Below are 23638 nucleotides of genomic sequence, written 5' to 3'. Positions count from 1 at the left end.
TTTAACCTGTCCCGGGGGAGATAATTGTCTCCAGCCCATGCTACTCGTGCAGGTAGCAAGTGTTGTGCAGTCTAAGCTAGAAGGGGCTTACTTGTTAGGTAACATGGCAGTTATGTTATTGAATCCGTAACTCTTAATTAGTTTATATTGCGCATCGTACCGGAAAGTTAAATCGCTTGGAGGCCCTTCGAGGTCGGTAGTGTGATTACTTGCCACAGTAGAAGTCCACCAGAATAGGCCACGGAGAATTAACAAATTATTAATTCTCAAATTACCCCTTTTGGGACCTCCATATTAAATCTTTGGCTGGCTGTAAAATCCAGTTGCCAGTTGCTTTAGTAGTATGCTGCCTATATCTACACGTTATCGAAAATGAAATCCAGGGACCGTCTAATTCCGCCCTACTTCATATCTAGTAGCGCATCAGGGATGTTTGCGGAAGCGGGTGTTGACTGGTTTTTGCTACAATGCGTAAAAGATATGGCTCGCTAGTGCAAAGGTAGCGGCGGAGCACCAGAAGCATCCTGCAATGATTTCTAGCAGGTTGGACTGCAGGTATGCTAAACACAATTACAATGGGTGGGAACGGCAGTGATTCGCATATATTAGGTCTGCCGGTTTAAAACGTCTTATCTCTAGAGGCCAAAAATTGAACCAGTGCTTGTCTGATATCTTCTTCGTTCTTGAATTGTTTGCCCCGCAAGAAATTTTGTAAGGACAGAAACAAGTGATAATCAGATGGTGCTTGGTTCGGGGTAAAATACAGTGGCGTAAATGAACTTTGTCGGTAGCCATGGGTACACGATCGCGTCTCACTAAATACTGACAAGAATGATCTTAGTTTTAGTTCATCTGCGACGAAAATGTGTATACATTGTTAAAGATCAAAACAGAGAGCCAAATATGTGTCACAGAAATATCCCTGTTACAATCAGTTTCAACAAGTATGCGCATATGCGCAATATTACTTTCTTTCACTAATGTAGAAGTAGAAGTAGTAGAAGAAGAACGTTATACTAACAAAAAAATATATGAGCCTGAAATAAAGATTATTATTTTAACTTTCATTGGTGTATTAGGAAGGAGCCTTAGTAAAATATAGATGTTTGCTCGAGTGCTTACAAAACACTAGAAGAAATAGAAATTACACTTTTCTGGTGCTTAGGTTACAATTATGACAAATCGGTCTGATTATCATATTGAATGAATACTTAGATTTTTATTTTCATTAAAATCAAAGTTACCTAAACCAAAACCTACATAATTACCGGAATTGCTCCCTTCAGAAATCTTCAAATTCGTTCTCAAAATAACATTTGGAACTCTTTCTTAACTTTATTTGTTCTATATCTGGAAAATTACTCGTGTCACCAGGTGTTGGGCATATAGGTACAAATGGCGGTTGAGCTCTCTGCTGCAGTATGGATTGCCAACTAATATCACTGAACCAGGGATGGCCTTTAATCTCAAATACGCCGTTCTTTAAACAACCTAGCCGCTTTGTTGTGTCTACTTGTAATAAGCCTTTAATTATATTTTTGCATTCAAGAACTAAGCCATCAGGGCATTTATAATGACCTTCTAAAATCTTTTCATACAGCTTAGTAGGATCCGATACGAAAAATGGTGGAAAACCTGCCACCATCTCAAAGATTAATACCCCAATTGCCCACCAGTCCACAGAAAACGAATAGCCTTTAGACAAAATCACTTCCGGTGCTAAATATTCAGGCGTACCACACAGCGTCCACGTTTTCTTCGATAGAATTTTACAGAATCCAAAATCACACAATTTAATATATCCGTTTGTATCTATTAAAATGTTTTCCGGCTTTATATCTCTGTGTACGATTTCACAATAGTGTAAATACTCTATGGCTAATATAACTTGACTGGCGTAAAATTTTGATACATCGTCTGCCAAGCCTCCGTACTTTTGTATGTACGTAAACAATTCTCCTCCAGCCATGTATGGTAGTATAAAGTAAACATAAACATTATCTTTAAAAGCATCATCTAAGGATACGAGAAATGGAAACTGGACACACTGGAGTATTTTCTTTTCTAAGATAAGATTATTAACATGTTTCCTCTCCATGACGACTGTTTTGTCTACCACTTTCATAGCGTGATACGTGAAAGTACTTTTATCTCTTACTAAAAATACTTCTCCATAAGCACCATTTCCTATCGCTTTTACGGTATCGTAGTTATCTGCACTCTTATCTGAAATAGGAGGTTCTGCGTATCTTTTTTGAAACTCTGATTTTAACATGTCTAAATATCTCTGGTGGTCTTGATGATTCTGTCGGTTAAATATTTGCTTTGCCATATGAGTATGTAAACGATGTTTTTAAATTATGTACCCCATTAAATGTTAGGTGCATATAAATATCCTCAAAAAAATAAATAATATTATAAAATACATAGATACATACATTTGTTGACTAATATTTACCTTAAAAAGTAAATTATAACATCTATGAATATTATGACCTAATTTTAACCGAAGAAGAGGTTATGACAACAGCTGATAATGGCAACGTTTCTGCCAAAGAAGATGCAAATATGAGCACCATGTTATTTTATATTGTTCAGTTTTCAACAACGACCCCAGATATAAAATATCTTTTTTAATAAGCTGCGTGCTGAAGCCTTTCAAAATGTATATCAACTTTCAATACCTAGTCCACATATATTCTTAGGGATATAATTAAGATAAATAATAATTAACATTTTCATAAATATTAAATCACTGAGTCTATGATTCAAACCTTTTTTCTTGATATTTTTTTCAGTAACTTTTTATTTTGATATATCAACAAAGTACGAATGTCAATTTATAATATATCATGAATATGAATATATATTGTATGCCAAATTTTCGCACAATATCTTTGCGTATTTTTAATCAAACCGACTTAAGCACACAGGTATGGCCGACGGACTCAAACATCACATTCTTAGCTCGCCCCGGCATGGAGGCTATTCAAGTGCAAGACAAGAACAATACGGTCAATATCTCCGAAAACTTCATGCGGATTTCTTAGAAACTTGGAATGAGAAATCTCCAGATAACTCAAAACTAAGCGACTTTTTGAAGCAAACGGTTTTAGGCACAGGCGCTTTTGGAGTTGTCATTCTAACAAAACATATCGATACAGGGAAATACTACGCTATGAAAATGTTGGAAAAGGAGAAGATAGTAAAATTAAAACAAATCGAACATAGTTACTACGAGAAGAAAATTCTTTGCGGGCTTAATTTTCCTTTTTGTGTGTACATGAAATATTTTTTCAAGGACAATGTTTATCTTTACTACATATTACCATTCGTACCCGGCGGCGAAATGTTTTCTCACCTACGCAAATTAGGTAAATTCGATGAAATGTCTTCAAGGTTTTATGGTGCTCAAGTAATTCTAGCACTTGAATATTTGCACGCATGCGAATTAGTGTATCGTGACTTGAAACCAGAGAATATCCTTATAGACCGGGCTGGTTACATCAAATTAACAGATTTCGGCTTTTGCAAGTTAATTCGAGGTAGAACGTGGACTCTCTGTGGTACTCCCGAATACTTGGCACCAGAGATTATTCTTAGTAAGGGTTATGGTATGTCTGTAGATTGGTGGTCACTCGGCATTCTTTTGTTTGAAATGAGCGCAGGATATCCACCATTTTATGCATCTGACCCAATGAGAATCTATGAAAAAGTTGTGTCTGGTAAATACAGGATTCCCAGCCACTTCTCAATGGAACTTAAAGATTTAATAGGACGTGTAGTTCAAATAGACACGACAAGACGGTTTGGAAATTTGAAAAATGGCGTATTAGATTTAAAGAATCACAAATGGTTCAGAGACATTGACTGGGACAGTTTATTAAACTATCGTATACCAGCACCTTTCCAACCTAAAATCCGATCACCCGGAGATACAACGTATTTTGAAAACTTTGACGATGAAAAAATTAAAGAGAGCCCAGTATGCTTATACGAAGAAGAGTTCGCCGATTTTTAACTGCAACGTGACTTGCAATAATTATCTAAGTTATATTTCTGACCGTACCATGGAGGATTTTTTAATTTAAGTTTTAAAAATTGGGTTTAACAAATTGTTTTAATTTAAGTTTCGAGGAATATGTGGTACGTTACTATATTAATATGTATACTTTGCTTTTCAATAACTGTATGTAAGGACTAACTAGGACAAGTATTATTTCTATTACTTTTCAGTTATTTTTCTTTTTGTAAACGTTTGCTAAAGTAATCAAAACTAAACGTGAGCTTTATTCAGTTGGCTATGGTTTAAAAGCTTATCACACCGCCAAGCGGAGTAATTTCAGAAAATTCAGTTGTATGTGAACTGTAGCCGGGAATGGACGTTCCCGAACCCGGTTTATATTTGGAATTCTTCGAAAGTAATTTCGAGTCTCGTCAACACTGTATTGTGAATTAAAAATACATCTACCTGTTTCCGCTCACCGTGTGTCACAAGAAAAAAAGTGTTACAATAGTTTTCGTATTTATAACATAACATTTTTATCTTTGAAAGTTCCACAATAAAAAAACATTCTATAAACTTCCTCGATTATAAGTAAGTAAAACTTTATAACTTTGCTTTAATATTACTTTACTTGCGAACTCTTCGTGCATTTCTAAGATCTATTTAGACCATAGTTAGGTAAGTAGATACCTAACGTCTTTAAAGATTCCGTAAGTTCAGTATACGAACTTATATAACTAAACGCATTGCAGGCTTTCTTTTTAATATAATTAAATTATCTTAGAATAAAACTGACTTTAATTTACTTATTTTTTTTATTGTTCCGTACTTTCCGTTTTTTATACGCATATGTTATGTGTTTAGGTTTATAATTTTTATTGGATGGATACATAATATTATGTCCTTGCGTAGTTAAAAAAACGGCGCGTGAAATTAATTCAAATATTATTTGCAAATTGTCGATATTTCTGAGTAATATATAACGAAATCAGTGCTTTTGACTTAATCTAAATATTAACCTATATCAAATTTTAAACATTACTTTATGTACTTATGTAATGAGATAAGAGTAAAAAGCTTAAGTAAATCTAATAGATTCGCCACTAATTTACATTTCTTGGGTTACGACATACATTACTATACATAATATCTTATTTTCATTTTCATATATAAATGTATATAGGTTTATAGGTGTATAGGTTTTTATGAGGTTGTACATCGTGCCTCCTTCTTTTTACAAATAAGTATATTTTCATCAGTAACTTTGAATGGGTTTTTGCAGGGATACGTAGGAAGGATAGGTGGGTAAGCTAGGTAGATTATTGGGTAAGAACCAACTTAGATATAACTAAACCCGTAGGTAATATTTAGTTAATAGTGTAAAAGCCTGTTTCACCGCCTCCTGAATAGTGTCAGATAGCTTAATCACAAGGTTTGTCTTTGCCACTTGACATAAAGCAAAAAAGTAATAAAACTAACGTTTAGGCTATCCGACACTTATCAGAAGATGTTTATACAGGCCATTAGAGTACAACTTATAAGTTCTTAGGTAGAAACCTAAGGATTTCTAAGAATGAACAAATTATTATTATGTAAAGGCTGTTTGGCGGATAGGAGGCGCCAGCGATATACCTACCTAGTCCGATGACCTATTATTTGCTACGTCAATAAAGTGTAGCTGTTGACAAGAGTAACAACATTGACTGTACAATTTTATTCCTAAGCATATTAGATACCTAGTGTATATTATGTGGTTCTTTTAAAAAAAAAAAAACAGGAGGTTCTTAATTCGACGAGTTTTTGTCGATGTTATATGTCTGTCAATTTTGAACTGATTAAGATTAATGGTTTTTAACTTAAACATAAAATAAAAATTTGCGCGTCTAGACAATAGTTAAAACGCTCTTCTCATTATATAGTATATAATGATTTATACTCTATATAATATACCTACCTAATATGTAATGAGATTGTTGTTTGAAAGGATCAGTAGGAACTTAAGAGACTTACGTAATGGTAGTGTTTTTAAATTAAGGTTTTATTTGGTCCCATAATATGGAATATATCTTTTTACTTAAAGGCGAAAGAGCACTGACTCACTAAACACGAAATTTCAGAAACTATTCTGCTTGCAAACTGGTAGATTGGAAGGTAGGTTCCGTTTTGAGCGTACACGTTAGTTTGAAAGAATTTTACATAAAACAATCCTATAGGTGATATCGGAGTTTAGCGGTTGTATGGAATTTTACCTATGCTAAGTACTACATACTCACGTATATTGAACTAGCTGACCCGCGCAACTTCGTCTGCATCAAATCGGTTATTATCTGTTTTAATATCTTAAAAAAACTAAGGACCTAATTCCAGTCCAGTTTTTTTGTTTCCGGCCGCGCGTCCCTATGCATATTTTTGCTTTTAATATCTCTATACCCGTCGTAACTTCTAACATAGGTCTAATTTAAATAATTCAAAGAGGAATTTGCAGGTACATAATCAATTTTCATTACAAAACTATTTATTTGGATAAGGATTAATATCATGATAGGAATGTCACCATCTTTAGATTGTACCCATGTTTTGATTGACAAATTATAACAAAAAGCGGTTATTAGGACATGATCGACAGTTAGACATATAGCCTCCCGGACTTTTTTGTAGGTATGATTACTTTTAACATGTAGTACATTATTTTTATATATTATCAATCATTTTCGCGGCGTACGCCTGTAAAGCTCCAAGTCGGTGTGACGTCATTAACAAACATCGTTATATTTCAGCCGATTTACAGAAAACTATAATAGAATACACTAAAACCTTCCACATGAGTCACTATGTTCATTTGTGAAAACCGTACGAAAACCGTTCTTTCAACTCAACTAAGCCTATCCAAAAATCCACGTCCATCTAAAACTCAAATTGCGCGGATTTTGAAAGAAAATATAGCATCTTTCATAGAAATGCTATCCTGTTGAAGTAACATGTTATATGTTTTGAACTCACTACAACCTTATGCATAATCAAAAATAAAATGTTTAACGTTTAATACGTTGAACTTCATACAGTTTCAAATTAATTTTTGACATTTATTTGAACTATATAAGGCTCTGTGCGTCAGTTGCTTTAAAGGCCACTCTTCTGTTTGTTTTCTTCGCAACTATAATTTATCTACAATTTTAAATTATAGAAAGAGATACCCCAATGACGGGCGGAGAGCGTAAATAAATTAAATCAAATTTTGGGAGAGAATTAAAAGGAAAACATAGAGCACACTCTTATTTTACAGGAAATTATTATGAAAATCCTAAAAAATAATTCTGAAACCGAAAAACTGACTCGCACTCGACTGGTTTTTTTTAAATAACTACCATATAAACAAAAATCTTCCATATAGTTTTAACCACCTCATAGATAAAGTATAAGAGTCTTTAGATATCTTTAGAGTACTGGTAGTCTGTTATATTTTAAGTGCATGTTCCATTAGAAGAAATATGATAACGCTGCGCTTTTTTAATGGTTTCTGAGCTTTTAGATGCAGTCTTGCAGTACTATATAATAATATTTTATACATCGCTGGTGAAATCACTTAAGGCTGTGTTCACATTTGTATCATGTTAGTGTAGTAATATTAAGACGACATATTATAGTATAAAAATAAAACTAGCTGGACATGAATGTAGTCGCAGCCTTAAGTTTAGTAAGAACAATTATAGACACTTTACCTGTAATTTTTTTATAATAGAACCTTTGTTTCAGATAAAAATCACAAATTAATTTATGAAATAAATATGTTTAGAATACAAAGTATTCGTAGAAGTTTTTAGAGTGCAGTTAGTAATTCATGTTGAAGTTGAAAAAATTACAATAATGTGTAAAGGAGTGAAGGGTGTTGATTGGGAGACGGAGACGCTTATGGGTTCACCACCTCCTGTTTCAAAATGGGAGAGATTTATTCCGCGTGCAGCTCTATCTCATATCGGTCTTTTTGTTGCACTCATGTTGTACACGGCTGGAGGAGGATTGGTAAGCGCAGTTGAATTTCCTAGTTCTAGTATCTCGGATCCACACTTCCCAAGGAAGAGTGCCAGAGAGACTTCTTGCATTATGTGAAGAACGATTTTCTCGCTGTTGGTTGTATTTTGGCCGAAATCGATAAAAGTCATATTTGATGCATTTCTTGCATCTCAATAAATAATGGAGATGGCTAAACACTCATGTGACTCTAATATGGTGGAAGTTTTCATCCGGGATTATAAGTTTTTATTTAAATTAGTAGTTACATATTAAAACAAACTATCTGTCAATTTTATGTGTCCAGTAGTAATAATATTGTTAGATAATTCTATAAATTTAATGTAATATTTAAGTATTTTATTTTTAGTCTGTACGTTCGTTATGCATGGCGATATTCGATATGTGGTCGGTATAAATCAATGAAGTACTATATTATCTATTTTAAGTTATACCCTATTTTACCTGAAGAAAATAAGAAACATTACAGTCGAGAGCTGCTAAAATAAACATCCGAGATTTGAGCTTAATTCATAGGAACATGTGAAATGAATGCCTATATTTAACAAAGCTTTAATTTAAGATACACTGATTTTTAATATTTTTGGTCTTCATATTTCTGTATTCTTCTTTGGCTGAGACCTATAAAGCCTATACCTTTTCACCTAATTTTTATAGTTAAGCAACAGAACAACTGTCACCGCCATTAACAAGTTATTGTGTCAATATGTTACAGTTCAAATTAATTATTGCACGGTGTTAAAAGATTATAGTACTTAGGGTAAACTTATTTATTATGAATGTTATCTCTTATCTTGGAATCATTATCTAGCATAATAATTGCTTTATAATAAAGAATGGTGACATTTGATCGAGAAGAAAAGGCAGAATCTTACTCTTATGAACTGCAGCTCAACCATAATAGATATTTAGACACGCTCAAATATGAATTTACAAATCGTTACAATGAAGGAACAAAATACGAGAAGACGGTGGATCAATATGATCTCGTTAAAATTATAGGGGTAGGATCTTTTGGAACTGTGTTTCTGGTTCGTGATAAAAATACTTTTGAATATTTAGCGATGAAGGCATTGGAGAAAGCTCAAGTCGTAAAACATAAAAACGTTAAACAGTTAAATCTAGAAAAGAAAATTCTACAGAGTATAACGTTTCCGTTCTTAATATCTCTACATGTTTGTTGCAAGGATAATCTCTACATCTATTTCGTATTGCCGTTTGAAGCTGGCGGTGAGCTATTTACGTTAATTAGAAGAATGGGAAATCTTTCGGAGCCATTAGCCCAATTTTACATGGCCCAAGTGGTTCTAGCATTAGAGTATTTACACCATTGTTGTATAGTACACAGAGATTTGAAACCAGAGAATATATTGCTCAACGAGTCTGGTTACATTAAGCTTGGTGATTTCGGTTTTGGAAAACTAATAAAGAATAGAACATGGACGATATGCGGTACACCGGAATATATAGCGCCAGAGATTATTTTGTCTAAAGGATACACTTATTCTGTGGATTGGTGGTCGTTTGGTATTCTTGTATACGAAATAATTGCTGGTTACCCACCGTTTTATCATTCCGACACTATGAAGCTTTACGAAAAGATTTTGGCGGGCAAGTACAAAAGTCCAGATTGGATGACACCAACCTGTAAAGCTTTGATAAAACATCTTCTGGACGTAGACCCAACTAAACGTTACGGTTCTCTGAAGGCAGGTGTATATGATATTAAAAGCCATGTTTGGTTCAGTGAAACAAACTGGCATATGATATTACACCAGAAAGTTCTTCCACCATTCATACCAGTATGTAAAAACCCCGGTGATACAGTAAACTTTCCTGAATTAGGCGAAGCAAAACTGAAGAAAGCATCACAATGTGCATTTGAGAAAGAATTCGAGAATTTTTAAGTATCTATATTAATCGAAGATATAATCATAAACGTTTTAAAGATGAATTTAATTCTAAATATAAATATTTTTTTATCTGTCTTTTATTTTAATTTACACTTAAATGTACTTTTGTTTAGATACATACTCGTAGTTGAGGTTAAAACTTTATGAAAATAGCAATCCACGTCCCGTTTATTAGAAGTTCAGGCGATATTCATACTGGTTTTCGTTTTGAGTGCTTCCATTCGCAGTGATATCATATACATGTCGAGAAATTTTGTGTACTGATGTAGGATTGACCCAGCTGAAATAGTACGCTATTTTAGCTCAGAGTCAGGAAGAAGGTAAAAAAAAGATCTCGTAAACTGATATTTCTGGGATCCGTAGCCTAGACGAGGCTCTTATCTTTTCTTATTCTACATTAAGCTGTTTATATATTTTTCGGACCTTGTTTTTCTGAATATAAGTAACTAGAATAACGTAGAGTACGAAGGAGAGAAGTGAGAGTTTGATGAAATAGGAACTTACACCATTGTACCTTACGTTTTTTAGGAGAACCATTTAAAAAAAAATAGTTTTATTACATTCAGTATAAATGTTTTATTCAAGTTTTCTAGGAACTAAGTAGACCTAAGATTATAATATAAATCAAAATCAAGGTTTAAGATATGGACCAAATACCAATAAGTTTTGATACCTAAACGACAAATATCAATAAAAAAACTGATTCAGAGAATCTTGTTTCCAAACCAAAATTGTAAAAGCGCTTATAACAGAAAATCTGAGCTTATAGATTTACTTAAAAAAAGTTATTTTGATTATGTATATTTTTTTTTGCTGATTTAAACAGCCGGATTCCAGAAGTTTTATTTTGTCGTCTGTATTTTACTATAGGTATGTTTATGTTCAGGTATTTCGCGCTCTCGAATATCCGGCCGAATTGGCAAAACAGGAGTACCTCAGGGACCGTCTTCTTACGGAAAGGTGGAATCTTATACGGGTAGTTGCTGATTATAACATTAATGGAACTGAAGATGTGAGCCTGGAAAAAGTTCTTAGTGATCAACTAGCTGTTTATGAAAGGGTAAGTAAAGATCGTTTGTTTTTCATTGTTCGTACTCATAAGTGAGTCTGTCAAGTTACAATTTATTTTTATTTATTTATTTCTTCTTAAGACGCGGAGAATGGATTGTAACAACATTCATAAAAAATTAAACAGTGTTAGAATACCTTATAACGTCAACTTTAGTTTTAACTTAAAACACTCAAAGGTCTCCTCCCACAATAAGAAGGGTTTAGATCATAGTCGTGGTAGGCTTAGGCCTAGTGTGGATCGGTGGTCTCCACACGCATTTGAGAACAATATGGAGAACTCTCAGGCGTGCACGTTTCCTGTCGCAAGTTATATTTTAACTGCTTGAAACGCACATTATATAGATTTTAGGAGTGCGTGGGTGATTCGAACTCGGATCCCATAAAGTGAAGCTGAAGGCTATCATCTTAACCACAAGGTTATCATCGCTTCCAAGTTCTTTTGCATCTATTAAAATATGTGTATTTTAGATACCAAACTTTTAATAGGTAGGTATTAATGTGATGATCTTTCTCATTTGAATAGTGGTAGCATGTTCAACTACGGGTCACAAGACCCTGGGTTGGATTCCCGGGTCATGGAAAAAGTTGTTTTAGGTCACAATAAGAACTTCTCCTTCCACTAAATTACTTGTCTTATTTAGTAATGAAAAACGTTAAGGGCCCACAAAATACGTCATAAGCTATTTATAAAATACGTTAGGTAATATAAATATATCGTAAGCGGATATTTATGAAAATGATTTGTTACATAGTCTGAGTAATCATAAGTACAAACGAATGTATTTTAATAATTCAGATGCAGGTCAATATTTCCTGCTTTATGTTATTGTTCTCAGAGGTACTATTAGATAAATAGAAGCAATGTTTTAACCCTTGAACATTATATCCCTTTTGTTAAAGCCTTAGTTCCTTACTAATATTATAAATGCAAAAGTGCTTGTTTTTTTGTTTATTTGTTTGTCCTTCCTTAACGCTTTAACTTAGCAAGCAATCCACTTTTTAGGCGTAAAGATAGTTGAAAGGATGGAAATTAAGAAAAGTTATATGTCATCCCAGGAAAAGGTTTCTACAGGATTTATAAATAAACCGCTTCAATAAAATTGGACGAAAAACACGGGCAAAAGCTAGTGTTTCATATTCTTTTTGATTGGGGTTAAACAATTATTATAATAAGCATCGCATTCGCTTATTAAAAGCTCCACTATATAAACTTGCTTTTTAGGTCTTAGAAGATGCATCTGGAAGCGGTATTGCATTAGACATAGAAAAGAATTTCCCCCCACTGGAAGAGAAATGGAGTATCTTACAAGCTGTTTTCTTCTCGTCGACCGTGCTCACCACAATAGGTGTGTACGACCATGTAAGCATACAATATGTATACTTGTTTGGTATAAAAAAGTGTATTATCAGAACCAATAAACTTGCCTTTATTTAACCAACAAAAAAATATTTAAACATATTAATATAATTCATGAGCAGAATATAAATCTTTTTTATTGCTTATAAATCTCAACCAAATTTTTCCACTAATTTTTACGTCTTGATAGTGCTTGAATCGTTCCAGTAAATTCAAGTTTTATGAAAATCATACTTGTATTTGGTATTTGGTTTTTTCATTCGGATGTTGCTATCTTGGCTAAAGTAACACTTTTTTCACCGAAGAATATGTGTATTTAATAAATCCATTAAAATATAAGGATCTTATTGATTGATATATTATAGCGAACTTAATCGCTATAATATATCTCATATCTTTAAACGAGTAATTCTTATATATATATATATAATTGAAAACTCGGAATCGGCTCCAAAGATTTTCATGAAATTTAGCTAGGATTCATTTTTAATAAAATGTAATTTTATTCGTGTTTTCCGGTAATAACCGATTTGGTGCAGACGAAATTGCACGGGTCGGCAGTTCTTTATTTTGGCAACTATGACCCGATTTAAGTTTCTACCCTATTGGTAAATAATTATTATATACAAATAATCAAAAAACTAGACATTAATATTAAAAACAAAATGTACAATAAATGAGGTAACAAATTGGAGTTTTTACTCCAAGCAACCCTACGTGTAATTTAATATAGTTCTATATTAATATTTTTGGAATTTCTGTTACTAAACTCAATCATTTTTCCAGGATACGGCAACATAGTACCGGAAACATTTTGGGGAAGATTGTTTTGTATTGCTTACGCTCTTATTGGGATTCCATTAACGCTTACTGTGATAGCCGATCTCGGGCGAGTGTTCGCAACAGTTGTGTCAATAATGGCAAAACAAATGCCAACGATGCCGAGTAAGTTGGTGATAATATATCCTAACCCCTTATAAACAAGACGTGCTTTGCAAGTTTACAGGAGATCAGTTTAAAGTTTAAAATAAACTTTCACAATTTTTCAAAAATAGGTAACATGTATCCATTATTCATTAAAGTATATGAAATATCTTAACTTATTAACTTTACAAAAAATAAATTAGATCCAACGTTGTTGTGGCGATGATCATACATAATTTCTACTTGGTTAAAGTCACACCTCCAAGTAGACGGTTGGGGACCCGGCATGATTTATGTGGTGCTGGTATAATAACTATATACAGCATTGGCTTTTGACAGGAAGCAATTTTAAGTAAGTACTGTATATTACTGTAGCAGAGACATGCACTTCATACATGCACAAAAGCATTGCATACCCTAAAATTTTCATAAAACTGACAACGGAGGAGGATTTTGCCATTTTATGCCATTTGACTTCTTTATCCTGCCACTGTACTGTAGGTAGATCAGTTCCCTGGTGAATAAAGGAACCAGGGAACTATACCGTGCAATTTCAAACCCGTTGAAATTGCACGGGCAATTGCAATTGTATAGTGCAATTTCAATTGCTCCTTTGACTAAATAATTAATTGAATTCTATGTCAAAAATGTAGATTCTATTTTTGTTTAACTATTAGGTACTGTTCAATCTACCCAAATCAAAAAAGTTCCGTGTTCAGCGCATTTAAATTAGCTGCAAGTTCAAGTGATAGCAAAACTATATTATGATGCTTGTCCTTTGAAACAGTCGCGTGGTACCTAAATTTTGACCAACTTTTATTTACTTCTTTAATAAGATTGTTGTTAGAGAAATTTATTTATATTTATTTTCAGTAATTGTTTCTTGTATCTAGAATGGTGTAACAGACTGTCGGAATCTAATCCGGCTGGTCAGAGATCATTGTACGCGTTTTGGGCCGTTTGCTTCTTGTTCGTGTACTTATCGGCCGGGGCTGGGTTGTTCAAGATGTGGGAAGACGATTGGACTTTCTATGACGGATTCTATTTCTGTTTTATCACGATGACTACTATTGGATTTGGAGATCTCGTTCCAAGTAAGATATTTGAAATGATTTTTTTAGTGTTCTACTTGCTTTATAAGATAATTACTGTTCTTCGTATTTAATGGTTTTAAAGTTTAATTAACTTAAGAATAATTATTGTTATATACTTTATGAGAAGTAATGTTCGCCATCATTAATAGAGTATTTCAATGATTCGATTGTTAGATCTGAATTTTCATTTATTAATTTGATATTGAGAATATTAGTAACGTAGTAAGTATTAAGTAATTAATATTTGATTACATAGTTTGTTAAATCGATTATTCGTAGCATTATAGGTATTCTGATTGTCATGAAAAAATCATAAGTATTAAATAGAAAAGTTACGTATCTTTACTTTCCACTATAGCTCATGCTCACAAATATCTTGTATCTTAATATGTATGCGTAGGTAGGTTTAGTTATCGTAAAAGTTGTTTTCTCTTTCAGAAAGACCGAAATACATGTTACTCTGCACTTTATACATTTTGATCGGTCTGGCACTAACTTCGACAATTATCGAGCTGGTCCGTAGACAGTACGCTAGATCTTGGCAGCAACTGCGAGCATTATCCGGTCCGCTAGCAGACACATTAAGAAGAATAGGCGACGCCGGGCGTGGAGTCGATGTGTCTGCGCTACATAACGACCTGAGAAAGGTCTTAACTATCGTAAGTAAAATTTATGCTTCGTGACAATTGCGGCTTAAGCCTTGACCTATACTGGGGCTATTTAATAGTTTCGTTCCAAATCCGAGTAATTTGGATGTATATGGAGATAACAGTTTGTTTTAATTGAATGTTTTGGTTATCGGTGTGATGCGGTCTAAAAACTATTTACTGTTGTTAGAATACTGTCTGTATCTATGTCTCATCATTAAATAAGTAAATTATAAATAACTCAATCTACTGTCATTAATGTAGCGTTATCTTTTTCTAAAGGGTACATAGTGAACAGGACAGCACTAATTATCTACCAGATAATATTTTCAGGATTAGTGTTGTAATAGTATGTTTGTTTCTTTGTTTTAATCCTTTACTGCACACTAAGACTAATCGAAGACAAAATCGAATTTAATGCCATGAGGCATTTTCTTTCAGTTTACTTACATGGCAACCTTCTCAGACGATAAATTAATAATATGATAATAACAATAATGCTTGTAAAATTTTAATGTTTTGCATTTAATACAAAAGAGTTATTAATGTAATGTTCTCTTTTGTAAATAAGAAAAAGACGGAAGGAAAAGAGGGTCACGAGTTGGTAAGTTATAATTGCCAAATGCTTATGGGAACTTTCCATTTCCTATGCACTGCTATATATGAGACTGATATATAATGTCTCATGCCGTATTTTGACCATATTGCATTATTAATAGTAGCATCATGTACTTCAGAAAAATAATTTACTCTTCATTGATTGTTATTAAGGTTATTATATACATTATACATATTATATCCAGGTACGAACTTTTATATAGAGCTTTTCCAAAGAGCTATTTTTCTTTTATTTGCCACGAGAAGCATAGTGTAATAATAATTAGTAGGTAATAGGCTTGTTTGTACTGGCTTCCGCCCCTATGTTTTCACAGTTCCTATATAAATTAATAAATCTAAAAGTTGACACTTAAACACGAAGCTTCTAAAACATCGAGAGCCAAAACAGGGAAACAAAATAATTTATGGTCGAAAACAGGACGGTGTCCAAAGAACGCGACATAAATTTGGGGCATGACCCTAACTACACCGAATACATACGCAACAATAAATAACAATAATAGAAACTGCAGGAGCAATTTAATACTAGCAGGTACATGTCAAACGGGTATGAAGATTTTTCTAAGCCAATAAAGGTGCCAATAAAGGTACATGTTTTGTAAAACATGTACACAAATTCCGTTTTTTTTAACTTATTATTGTGTAATGGCAAACTACCACTATAATCTTCGGTTAGCATACGTGCGAATACGTTGGGTTACGTTATACGTTTATCTCAGGTTGGGTCACTATGTGTTACTAATGTTTCTCTATAGAAATTATCTGTATATTAGATGATTCGAATATAATTAGATGTTACATTTCTAAATTTTATAACACATACTAGCGGATCCGGCAAACGGGACGTATATCTAATATAAACCGTATATATAATAAAAGACAGCAGTGCCATCTACCGGGTCTCTATGTCAATCAAAACCAATAGGAGTTCAATAACATACACCTGAAGAATTATAACTCTTTATTGCACTAGAAGTAAGCCCTTAACTGCAAATTCACTTAAAGGTAAGTGATGATACATCTAAATTAAGACTGTTAGGGGTATGGCAGTTATTTTAAACCCTTACCCCTAATAAGTTTATACAACATAATAGCGAACCGCTAAATCGCCTGGCGGCACGTCTTTGTCGGTAGGTGAGTAGTGAATAACCACCACCAACCTCCCATCCGATCTTCTTCTTCTTCTTCTTTTACTGGGCTTGTCTTCGTACTTGTACGTAGTGCCACTGGTACAGCTCTGCGCTGGGTCACTCCAGCCAGCCAAGCTCACTCCAGAAGTTTAGCAGGCCGCCCAGGTCGCCAAGTGCTTCAGGGAGTGATGCTGGAGAGCCAAGGTATGCTGCGTGTTGCTCTGCTACTCCTCTACATCGGAGCAATACGTGAGTCGGTGGTTCATCTGCCTCCATGCATGCTCTGCACAGAGGACTGTCGGTTATACCTAAAATGAAATGGTGTTTGTTTAGTTGGCAATGCCCTGTTATCATGCTTACTACCGTCCTTAGTTTTTTCTGACTTAGTTTTAGTAGCTCCCACCCGATATAAAGATATACTGTAGTGCAGGGGTTTCCAACCTCAGTAGGCCAGCGCACTTACAAGTTGAAAAAATTGTCAGGGCGCCCGCACTCTAACCTAGCTAGTTAAAATAGACTGATAGATACTTGTTAGTTAGACAGATAGGCCCAAAAAATAAACCTACTCATTATGACTAACAAAACCATGATAAATTATAAATTATAACATAGAATTAAGAAAAAAAAACTACCCCATTAATGGGATGGCCTGGTGATCTTCCCACAATTTTTCAAAGTGCAGGACAAACCGTGACATCGCTGCACAAAGACTATCATAAAATGTTTGTTTTTAATTTTTTTGAAGTTCAGAAGAAGGCGTACATTATTTTTCTTGATTTTTTTGGAGTTCAGAAGAAGGCGTACAGTACGCGGCGCGGTTGGGAAGCCAGTAGCGCTTAGTGTTGATGCACTGTATTAAAGGTACTGCATAAGTACTACAGTAAAGTTTAGGTAAGTTAACGGTGGCCAAGGTTAAATATACTAAATAAATAAATAAATATACTAAATAAATGTAAGGAATAGTCTGAGAAATTCTGATAGTATTATTTTTATGTGACGTATAGATAGAATTTTGGATACACAAATTCAATTTGTAATAGTTTAGAGTGACTACATACTGACACATCTCAACAGTTATTGAGTATTCAATAAGCGTCTTTGAAGTGGCGTCGATTCGCATTGAGATCAAAGTGTGTCTCGAATACTTGATTGATCAGTCCGTCGCTCTTGCCGACAGATATCCGTCTTCGTAAACACACGACCCGCCGCTTTGATGGCCAGCCGAGATGAGATATATCAGATCAATATGTTGAAAGATTCGTGCCTACGTGAGACTCGGAATAAATGTATTTAGAAAGAGTTCATGGCATTTTACAGGGGGAAAAATTGTTTATCTTTAAAAAAATACCTAACGTTGGAAATTTAAAGCCCGTTATGTTTAGGTTTTGTACTTCCTACCTCTCTCTCAAACATAAGAAGGTATTATTTTTAGAAGCGAAATGAATCATTATCCTTTATTTTAAACTCAATAACTAATTTTAACGACCTAAATCTCGTGAAAGCTAGCAAGCTGTGATATAGCTAGTTGTTAGGGCTTCGGCCTGTCTTTCGGGGACTTAGTTCGGTTTCCGGCACGCACTTCTTAACTTTTCGGAATCAAGCAAATAAGAATAAGCGATATTCTTAACTGTGAAGGATAAACATCCTGATGAAACCTGAATACGATACGAAAGTTCTTACGATAATAGTTAATTGGTTTAATGCAATCGTTAGGAAAGTCGATAAGAAAGATAAGTACCTACCAATTGTACTTGCCCCTCCGAAAAATCATGACAATATCTTCTTACATAAAATATCTTGTATTTAATATAATAATATATGTTATTGTTATTTTCATAGCAACAAGCACCATATAACATAGGCCGTACGTATAATTATGAGTCATAAAACTCATCAGCGTCCTATTAACTAATAAATGTCCAACGCTGGATTTAAGTATTTAGTATTTTCATGTTTCCAGCCTCCTGCAATTCTTTTCACGTCGTCGGTCTACACAGTGTGCGGTTTCTATAACGATACGTTTTCAAGTACGGAATTGCGATGTCTTTAGCACTAGTTCTTCTATGGATTTCCTCATTTCTGATTTGATCATGGAGTACCTCTTCGTCGATAAGTAAATAGCTTATGTATTGTAGCCTAATACTGCACTAATTATATTGCGTTGCTTGCATACGTACGAATGAGGTCGACGAGTGCTTCAATGTCGCAATAGCAACCCTTTTAGTTTTAGTACCTCATAAAACGCGTCGAATAGCATTATAATGGCTGAAATAAAACCGCCGACCTTTTTTATTCTAAGCCTCCAATTTTGTTTTCCATCACAATTGATTTATTTTATCAATTCCTAGCATTGACGGAGTAACGGGAAATGTTAAAAGTATCATTGGGAATAAGACGAATGTTATGGTATATTTTTATAAGTTTCCGATCTGGTGGTTATAAAATGTGCTGTGATAAAAGTGAGTCAGTGTTTCTTTGGCCTTCGGTGAGATCTAGCCGACTGTTACGTGTCAATGCTGGATGGATGTTGCTACAACCTTCCAATTTAAAGATGCTGTAAAACATAAATATCTTGATAGTCAAACCGCGTCGTTTCGGGCTACGCACAAATTTGCCGCATTTTACTTTGCGGTAGATTTAAACTAAACTCATTACAAGCGTAAATGTACTACATATTCATCTTAATCTTAAGAGGAGCTTTCTAACTTTGTTTTACAAGTCTTTTGTTTTCAATGAGACAGACTTAGCACAAAGTAATGACCTTGTGTTCTGCTTGTGTACACGGAACCTTATTTAATTCTATATGTACTTTAACATTATTAGGTTAAGTTACATTTATTTACCCGAATGATATTTGTAAAACAACTAACAAAAAATAGTAACTTTACTCATTTTACGGTTTTATACTCGAGAATACTATGTTCTGGGACTACGTTATATTTTGTAATTAACGTTGCTACAGACTCTATTTGGCAAACAACCCAATTTCTCTGGCAACTGTTGCTAGGACAAACGTGTGGCGTGTCCCATTTATTGCACGAGTAACTAGGACTTTTTTTCAGTGTTAAATAATCAGAAATTACGCAACGTCAGTAATTTTTAATTAAATACAAGTTATTGCATTGGTGGAAAGTGATATTTAATAAATTTGGTGACTAATTAATTTATTTGAATAATTTCTCTAAGGTTCGTAAAGTGGGTAGGAATGTAAACAGCAGTGATTCATTCTAACGTTCGATTACTTTTACTAGAAAGCCAGTCTTATTATTTCACTATTGTCTTTTATTATTTGGCATTGTAATAGAAATGGCTGGGCTTTTATTTTCTTGAACTTAATTTTATTGTTTGTTGATCTCAAGGGACAGTTTCCGATTTTGTTGGGATAAAAAACAATAACACAATTTTGCTTTCTTATTTTGTCGTGAAATAGAAATCTTACTATTGACTGAAACCGATAATCTGTAAGTGTAGTATTTATTATGGTACGTGATTGGAATGAAATAAATCATAACTGAACATTGTAAGTTGATAATATTAGTAAAAGGATTTACAGTTTAGGACAGAGATTAACTATTTTGACCCTCCGTGTACCCGGCGTCGGAAAGTAACAAATTTGTGGTAGAGTTTCGATAAATTATTTATTTATTATAAATTGGACTTCATCAATACCTTCTCAAAAGCATTATCTAAATCCTTAAATCGTTATTAAAATTACTTACTTATATGTGATTCTAATTCATTTATGGAACTTTTATTTGAAATTGGAATAGTAATCCTCTTTGTTCATTTACCATAATTTATCATAATGATTTTAAAATTCTTTTCTTGAATCAAAATCAAATAGATAATTGCCCTCGAATAGTTAATATGACCATTCATTTGGTGTTTAGTAGTTGTACAGCCTTTTGCGACAGATCTCGTTCGGTGAAGTACTACGACCATGCTTATTTCTGCCGCTAAGCAGCATTTTCAATGCAATTTCGCCTTGCGGTCTGAAGGGCGTTGTTGCCGGTTTAATTAAAGGCACACGAGGCTTAATTCCAACGCCTCAGGTTGATGGACACAGGGCGCCACGTTGCAGGATGTGTTCCTTGCATGCCCTGAAAAGTGTCGCTCTTTATAAAGGCGATGTATTAGGAAAATTAAGCTTAATTTGCTATACTCCGCGAAAAGCAGGAGAATCTGTATGATAAAATTTATAATTTCTTCAATCCTTACTCTACACCAAACAGATCTTCGGCAATGTACTCTTTACGCACGTTTCGCTCCGAAACCGGAGCATCTTCAGGAGATGTTGACTTTACAATGAATAATTGTTAATACAACATTCAAGTGTTGTAATTGTTAAGTTTATAAATTACACTATACAGATTCTCCTGCTTTTCGCGTAGTATAGCAAATTAAGCTTCATTTTTATAATATATCATGGAATTCCGCAAAGTAACGCCTTCTTCTATCCAATATTTTAAGGAGAAAGTTTTCTACTTACCATGTGACCATACGCTTGGACCGTCAATTGTAACTATAAACAAAAAAACATTAATATTTGAATATTTAGGCATCTATCGATCTTTTAAACACTCTCAGGTGCTTATTTACAACTAGCTGTCCCGGCGAACTTCGTACCGCGAATCATTTTTTTCTATGAATGTTATATTTTAATACTTATTTCCAATTCCGGTCTAAGAGAAATCCGAAAAAATCAAATAATATTAAAATTGGTCCAGCCGTTCTTGATTTAAAAATGGTGTAACTAACACAACTTTCTTTTATATATAAAGATACTAGCTGTCCCAGTGAACTTCGTACCACCAAACTATTGTTTTTTGGATGAATATAATATTTTAATACTTATTAGCCTATTCCGGTCTAAGAGAAATCCAAAAAAATCAAATATTATAAAAATTGGTCCAGCGGTTCTTGAGTAATAAATGGTGTAACTAGCACAACTTTGTTTTTAATATAGATAGATTGTACTGAATTGTAACACTTCATAGTATAGTATGTATTCCTTAACACTTGCAATTTGTTTCAGGTAACCATGCCTAGGCTAGGTCGCGATGGTCTTGGAGAAAAGCGCCAGCTGGAGTGGGAAGCGGCTATTGAATCGGTTATCAGGGACATCACTAGTCCTATATCACCGCAACCAAAACCACCTATAGTTCAAATTGTTATCTATGAGTCATCGGTATAATTTTATAATAAACTAGCGGACCCCAGTGCCACCTGTCGGCTGATTTGTGAATCTAAACCATCCAGGGTGCCACCCAAACGCATACCGAAAAATTCATTCAAATCGGTCCAGCCGTCTAGGAGGTGTTCAGTGACATACACACGCACACCAGAGATATATACTTATACTAGCTGACCCCAGCGCCATCTGTCGGGCTGATTTGTGAAACTAAACCATGCAGGGTGCCACCCAAACGCATACCGAAAAATTCATTCAAATCGGTCCAGCCGTCTAGGAGGAGTTCAGTGACATACACACGCACACAAGAAATATATATATAAAGATAAAGATGGCTTATAACATTTTCTGAAATACGTCTGCAATGCCGACTGGAGTTCACTTTGCCAGTTCTTAGATATTGTGACGATATTTTATTGTTTCCGGAGTCGTAATTCAGTTTAGATTTTCTTGATTCATAAATAGGTACCTACATAACCACTGAATGTTAGTAATACGAAACTGGTAATATCGAAAGCAATAAAAGTTGGATAGAAGCAGGCGTTACTTTGCAGAAATCCATGATATATTATGAAAATCAAGCTTAATTTGCTATAGTCCGCGAAAAGCAGGAGAATCTGTATGGTGTAATTTATAATTTCTTCAATCCTTATACTCCACACCAAACAAATCTTCGGTAATGTACTCTCTACGCACGTCTCGCTCCGAAACCGGAGCATCCTCTGGTAATGTTGACTTTACATTAGAATTAGAGGGTACATTGCCGAAAATCTGTTTGGTGTGGAGTATAAGAATTGAAGAAATTATAAATTACACCATACAGATTCTCCTGCTTTACGCGGACTATAGCAAATTAAGCTTAATTTTCATAATATATGCAATGAAAGTTCCTAATGTCTAAATTAGTACTCACTCTGGATAATGAGTTTTGACAGCTAGGGTTTCGAAACTTCACCAGTAAATTCTGTTTTCAGATATACTTACACATAGAAGCATCTTCTGATTTTATGCTGCCTTGATACAGAGCTATATAAGTGTAAAGCTAAGTATGTACGCAAATACTCCGGTCACGGCACACCGGATAGGCCAGTCAACTCTAGATTGATTTATGATTCTTTGATGATTCCAGTTTCACGGTGGGCTTGGTTAAAGATAATACATGATTTGTATTTTATTTCGACACCCTGTCGCGTTCGAAATTATTTTCGTTCGTATACAAGCATGTCATTTATCTGAAACGAAAGTTACAAAATTCTTTCAGTTACAAAACCTTCTTATCAATTATGTTTTATTAATGCTTAATTTAAGTTAAAAAATAATGTGTAAATACACGAATGTATCATTAATTTATCATGTTCGACTGTGTATCAATAGGTCGTACATAAAATTCTCGGTCCCTGGGTTTTGTACCCATCTGTAGGTACCTACGCCTGTTCAAAGAACGTAGCTAGACCAGGCATACAGTGTTATTCGCGGTCCTCATTTAAAAAACTTATGATACAGATTGTAAATATAAAACAAACACTAATATTTAAGAAACTATTCATGGATATAAGTAGTATAAAATAGCTTAAGAGGCCTACTTATAGTATTACAATTAAATGTGTCATCGGGAAAATCCAAATATGAAGTTATTCTCGAGAGATTAATATCAAAGG

At 34.1% G+C, this 23638-nt stretch overlaps 3 protein-coding genes across 3 annotated transcripts; 2 read left to right on the top strand and 1 right to left on the bottom strand.

Annotated features, from left to right (window-relative positions):
• Positions 1–1255: 1255 nt before the first annotated feature.
• Positions 1256–2348, bottom strand: LOC120624035 (cAMP-dependent protein kinase catalytic subunit 1-like). The gene has a single exon (XM_039890341.1). The coding sequence runs from the start codon at positions 2330–2332 to the stop codon at positions 1283–1285; it is 1050 nt and encodes a 349-aa protein (XP_039746275.1). The 5' UTR covers positions 2333–2348; the 3' UTR covers positions 1256–1282.
• Positions 2349–2912: 564 nt separating this feature from the next.
• On the top strand, positions 2913–4044 carry LOC120623735 (cAMP-dependent protein kinase catalytic subunit alpha-like). Its single transcript, XM_039889931.1, has one exon. It carries the CDS (start codon positions 2936–2938, stop codon positions 4019–4021), a length of 1086 nt encoding a protein of 361 aa, XP_039745865.1. The 5' UTR covers positions 2913–2935; the 3' UTR covers positions 4022–4044.
• Positions 4045–7814: 3770 nt separating this feature from the next.
• LOC120623736 (TWiK family of potassium channels protein 7) lies at positions 7815–21998 on the top strand. Its single transcript, XM_039889932.1, has 7 exons — positions 7815–8026; positions 10835–11008; positions 12242–12365; positions 13163–13321; positions 14194–14394; positions 14833–15053; positions 21825–21998. Exons 1-7 carry the CDS (start codon positions 7871–7873, stop codon positions 21981–21983), a joined length of 1194 nt encoding a protein of 397 aa, XP_039745866.1. The 5' UTR covers positions 7815–7870; the 3' UTR covers positions 21984–21998.
• Positions 21999–23638: the final 1640 nt, after the last annotated feature.

The sequence above is a fragment of the Pararge aegeria genome, chromosome 5, assembly GCF_905163445.1.
Source record: "Pararge aegeria chromosome 5, ilParAegt1.1, whole genome shotgun sequence".
In the NCBI taxonomy this organism is placed as follows: domain Eukaryota; kingdom Metazoa; phylum Arthropoda; class Insecta; order Lepidoptera; family Nymphalidae; genus Pararge; species Pararge aegeria.
Note: the sequence above shows the minus strand (reverse complement) of the source record. Positions and strands in the feature narration are given on the sequence as shown.